Genomic DNA, 5,352 nt, shown 5'->3' with positions numbered 1-5,352 from the left:
TTGCTAATGTGGCAAACCGTTATTGGTAAGTAAAAAGCGACGTAAGTGTGTGAACTAATAAGAATTTGTTATCTTAATAGTTTATAAAAATGGTGTAAAAACTTTTATGGCTATAACATTACTCTTAAAAGAATTGATGGCATTCTTAAGGGGTGCAAAGTGTTGGGCTAATTTTTTTGGGCTTGTATATTTTGTTATAAATTTAATCTATTAATTTTTTATGGCCTTTAAAGGTGGAAAATGCTAAAACTAAATTTTTTTTACAAATTGCTAATGTGGCAAGCTATTATTGGTAAGTAAAAAGCGATGCAAGTGTGTGAACTAATAAGAATTTTCTACCTTAATAGTTTGTAAAAATGTTGTAAAAACTTTTGTGGCTATAACATTACTTTTAAAAGAATTGATGGCATTCTTAAGGGGTGCAAAGTGTAATTTTATTGAAAAAAAATTGCTAAGATTAGTACCTATTAATATACTTTTTTTTTTTTTAATTGGGTTTTCCCCCCCCCCCCCCCCACCACATTTTTATGGTTTTTACTAAAACAAGGTCCAATTCCGGATTGAACTAGGCGGTTGGATCTAGTTTTTAAAACCATGGCAAAGACTAGAAATGATTGGCAACTTTTATTTTTCTTTTTACTTACTTCTAGTCTTTTATTCGGATCATTCATAAAATAAGAGAATCCCAATACAAAGCTTCCATAGCTGGAGGAGGCTTATTTCTAGCATGTTGTGCAAGTGCATGTGCCACCTTATTTCCTCTGCTCCTCATGCAACAAATATTCACCCAGTGCAGACCATGGATCAAATGATGAATATCTTCTACCACATTCCATATCAATGACAGGTTAGCCATCGAAGATGAAATCGCTTTTATAACATTAGCATTATTCCCTTCAATGACTAGTTTCGAAAAACCATCATCCATTGCAAATTCAATTGCTTTTCTGCAAGCTAGCATCTCAGCTTCATCACTGCTACTCACCACTGGACCTTTGGCAGACATGGCAGCCATTACCTCTCCCTTATCATTTCTAATAATCACACCAAACCCAAACCTGTCTGACTCCATGAATATGGCTGCATCAAAATTCAGTTTGAAAACCGATTGGGGAGGAGGTTTCCAAACATCTCTGCTGGACTGCACAACTGGACCTGCTGCCAAATGAACCTGTGTATGCCGATACTCCTCCAGGTATTCTGTAGCTTTCTTATTCAAGCAGATTGGATCATTAAAGTTTCCTCCATGCAGCACTCTATTTCGCTGGTTCCAGATGATCCACGCTTGGACCAAGAACAGTTCCATATCTCCCAGTACAAGCCGAACCAATAAGTACTCCATGAGCTGAATCATATCGGTCTGTCCATGCGAGCATTTCTGCAATTTTTTTATGCTCCCAACCCATACATCCTGAGAAGCATCACAGTCCCATAAAGCATGTAAAACCAATTCTGGAAACCTGGTGCAATGTGGGCTACTCCTCCTATATTGAATTTAAATTTATCACAAATACAAAAACACTCCTACTAGTACTATTCTGAATTGAAATCTATCTTTTGGATTGTTTAATCATTTATTGCTGAGTTTGATGGCAACAACTAACTTCATTTGCTCATAAATTGTTATCCTTTAAACCCGTACTCTAGTATATAACGCTATACGTGATGAAGATTGTAGAAGCTGCTTCCATTGATAAATAGTTATACAATGGTGGTCCTTATGAGCTAATTGTTCTACACTTCTTACTTGGTGCAGCTTGTTATATGAGTCATGAATGGGAACTTAGTTTCCGTTTGGGTATGCACTCTTGGATTGCTGTTGCATATTCAACTCCAGTTGCTACTGCAACTATAGTTTTCTTGATATATCTCATTGGTTAAGGAAGCTTTTATGAGGGTATGCTTTTAGGAATTTTTGGTACTTTCAACTTCATGATTGTATTCCAAGCTAAGCACAACATCCTTTTGCACCCATTTCACATGTAACTCCAATAAAACACAATTTTTACCATATAATTGAAAAGTAAATGGGAAACAATTTTTTGCAGACATACATGTATGTTACGCGTTAAAACTAACTACTACTACTACTACGGAGCAACGTTATGAATACCATTTCGTTCCGGCTAGCCGGAATGGCCAAAGAGTTTCATACCGGTATGCAAACCGGAATAGCAAGCCCCCTATTCCACCTCGGACCATTTTGGTGTGCTTCGGTCATTTTGGACTATTTTAGTGAATACCGGCCAAATCATTCATTTCGGCCAGAATGGTTTTTTTTTTTTTTTTTTTTTTTCTCTCTCTAAAGCCTAAAAGAATATCAAATTATAGAGTAGAAGGAAAAAATGAAGATGAGTACCTAACTTGTTGATGCTTGGATTGGTGTAGAAAAGAAGAAATTAGTGAATTTGATGGTGGAAAAAAAAAATCAAAACGGATGAGAACGTCGAGTTACAGAGAGAGAGAGAGAGAGAGAATACCAAGAAGAAGAAGATGAAAAGACTCCAATCAGACTCGTGAGCGAGATATGGATAAGTAAGGAGTAAAACCACTAAGAGCAAAACTTACGTATAGTACTTAAGTGTTGTTCCTTAAGTTCTCCTTTTAAGATTCTGCCATGTGAATTTTTTTTCATGGAAAAAAAGTGTATTTTTTAGTTAAGTAACTACATGGTTGAATCTTAAGAGTGGAATCTAAAAAACAGCATCTAAGGAACTATACTTAAGTTTTGTCCAACCAATAAATGCCTAGGGAAAGATGAATCCCATGGGCTTGCTGTGGGGAATAGTAATAATGTAATAGTAAATATAGGAAGCTTCTTGGGAGAAGACCATTTATCATTTTAGGGAAATGCTAACAAATACTCTAGGGGCACTGGTTAATAATCTATTTTAGGAAAGTTTTGATACCACTTTTCTGGGAAATAAAAAAAACTATCAAAATATTAATTACTTTTTTTCCATTTCTCATAAAAAATTTTCTTTAAATTGATTATTAACCAGTACTTTAAGGGCACTCATTAGCATTTCTCATCATTTTTATACACTTGCTTATTTGTGAAAGTATAAGTAATAACTTTTATTATTATTATTACTATTATTATTATTATTATTATATTAACGGTAATTTTCAAGTGGTACATTAAAATATGTTGATATCAAAATATTATATTCCAATGGACAAACTGCAACGAGCACTAAAACGGTATTCAAAACATTGCTACAAAGTACCAAACTAATACATAGAATCCAATGAGATCATTTTAGTAAAAATTCATTAAATACAATAGTAGAATTTATTCCAAAAGTAACACATATATATATATCTTGTATATGATATACATGTAGTGAACTTTTTATGGACGCCAATAAGATCCCACATACCAATAGAACCCATCTTGACATGAGTGTTTTGTTGCATACACTTGATATACGAGAAGTTATTCAGTATCAAATGATACTATATTAGTTGTATCAAAATCTAATAAGTGTAAGATATATTAACAAAAAATAACTAATCTATTAACAATTGAAAGATATATGTTAATGGATAGTTATTTTTGCACACGTCTCAAATTTGTTAGTTTTTATATAGATAATTCGGTATTATTTGATATAAAATATATTTTGCTGATACGCAGGACACGTTCTTATCATCTTCCCTTTAACCATTCAAAGCCTTGGAGATAAGTGAGCCTGGAGCGGATTCTTCATCACCATAGTGAACTCCAGCTTCTCTGACAAATCAATCTCATCACCATCCACAGCCTTCCACTCAAAATTCGAAACCAAATTGGCCACAAAATACTCCAAATGCAGCATTGCAAAACTAGAACCAGGACAAATCTTCCTCCCCGCACCAAATGGCATCATCTTAATCTCCTTGATTCCTCTAATATCAAACACTTCTCCTTTACCATCACCACCATTAAAGAATCTCTCAGGCTTAAAAGCCATAGGATCCTCCCAAACCCTCGGGTCCCTCCCCATCTCTGCTACCATGAAATTCAAAGTAGCATTCTTTGGTACCAAATACCCATCCAAAACCACATCCTCAGTCATTGAATGCGGCAACACAAAATGCCCTGGTGGGTGTCTCCTTAAACCCTCTAAAACCACTGCTTTCAAATAAGGCATCTTGTTCAAATCCTCTTCTTTCACTTCCTTTTCTCCATCACCAACAATCCCTTTAATCTCCACAAAAAGCCTCTCTTGGATTTGTGGGTATTTCAGCATATTAGCCATAATCCACTCCAATACTGTGGATGTAGTATCTGTACCCGCAATTAGAAACTCCGTGCATAAACTAACCATTTCCTCCTCGGAAAGCTTCCTTTTTTCCTCTGGTAACTCCAAATCCAACAACGTGTCCACATACGACACAACAAACTCATCATCACCATCACTATTCTTGTCTTCTTTCACTTTGCTGTGTCTTTCTAGCCTCACTTTCCTCCTCGCTTCTACCAAAGGCCTTAACACAGCATCTAGATTTCTCCGAATTTGAAACAACTCTTCCCAACGCTTACGAAATACAATCCTTCCAATACTGGGCCAAAAATTGAGTATATTAAACCGACCAAAGCTCAAAAGCAAGCGATGATGTACCTCTTCGATTTTCTTAATCTGGGTTTCTTCGAGTTTGTCTCCTAAACACACAAGCACCAACAAACAAAACATGGAGTATTTGAAATCTTCTTTAACAACAATCTTTTTACCAGATTTAGACTGAGAATCAAGGCGGTTAAGGAGGATATCCAAAACCCACTTGCGCGAGCGGCAGTAGGATTTCACGCGTGAAGGGTGGAAAATCTCTGAACTGAGATTGCGACGAAAGAGTCGCCATGTGGGACCGTAATAAGCAGAGCTGATATTGTGTTGTAGTTCAGAGAAGGGTTTGCGGAGCCATAGGAAGTTGCCAATGAGGGGAATGGTGTGGGGTCCAGGAGGGAGCTTATTGTTTTCAGAGACTTTGTTGTTGGTGGTGAGGTTGAGGAGAAATTTGATAAGGGCTGAGATGCAGAGAGAGACAAGGATGATGAACCAGGTTTCCATGTTGGGTTTTGTATGGGACGATTAGAGTATGTCCCGTAAAGGCGGTAATGCCAGTTGCATGATGGAGTATTATATATATTTAAATAATACTCTCCTTTTTATCTAAATAAATAAATAAAAAGGATAACCTTTACTAAAAAGAGATAGAGCATTATCTATTTCTCAGTTGCAGCAATGGAAGATGGGTAAGTCTAGTGTAACCCATTTTAGCACAATAAATATCACAACTCGACATATAATAAGTTATGATTAGTGAAAAAGTGATAATGAATTTATGTGAAGACATCTTTCTATTGAT

General features: G+C 35.9%; 2 protein-coding genes across 2 annotated transcripts; both read right to left on the bottom strand.

The window, feature by feature from the left end:
- Positions 1–667: 667 nt before the first annotated feature.
- LOC112039303 (uncharacterized) lies at positions 668–1,354 on the bottom strand. The gene has a single exon (XM_024072162.2). It carries the CDS (start codon positions 1,352–1,354, stop codon positions 668–670), a length of 687 nt encoding a protein of 228 aa, XP_023927930.1.
- A 2,317-nt stretch (positions 1,355–3,671) lies between these two features.
- LOC112039305 (cytochrome P450 89A2) lies at positions 3,672–5,054 on the bottom strand. The gene has a single exon (XM_024072165.2). The coding sequence runs from the start codon at positions 5,052–5,054 to the stop codon at positions 3,672–3,674; it is 1,383 nt and encodes a 460-aa protein (XP_023927933.2).
- Positions 5,055–5,352: the final 298 nt, after the last annotated feature.

The sequence above is a fragment of the Quercus suber genome, unplaced genomic scaffold (genome assembly GCF_002906115.3).
Source record: "Quercus suber isolate HL8 unplaced genomic scaffold, Cork oak 2.0 scaffold_846, whole genome shotgun sequence".
Classification (NCBI taxonomy): domain Eukaryota; kingdom Viridiplantae; phylum Streptophyta; class Magnoliopsida; order Fagales; family Fagaceae; genus Quercus; species Quercus suber.
Note: the sequence above shows the minus strand (reverse complement) of the source record. Positions and strands in the feature narration are given on the sequence as shown.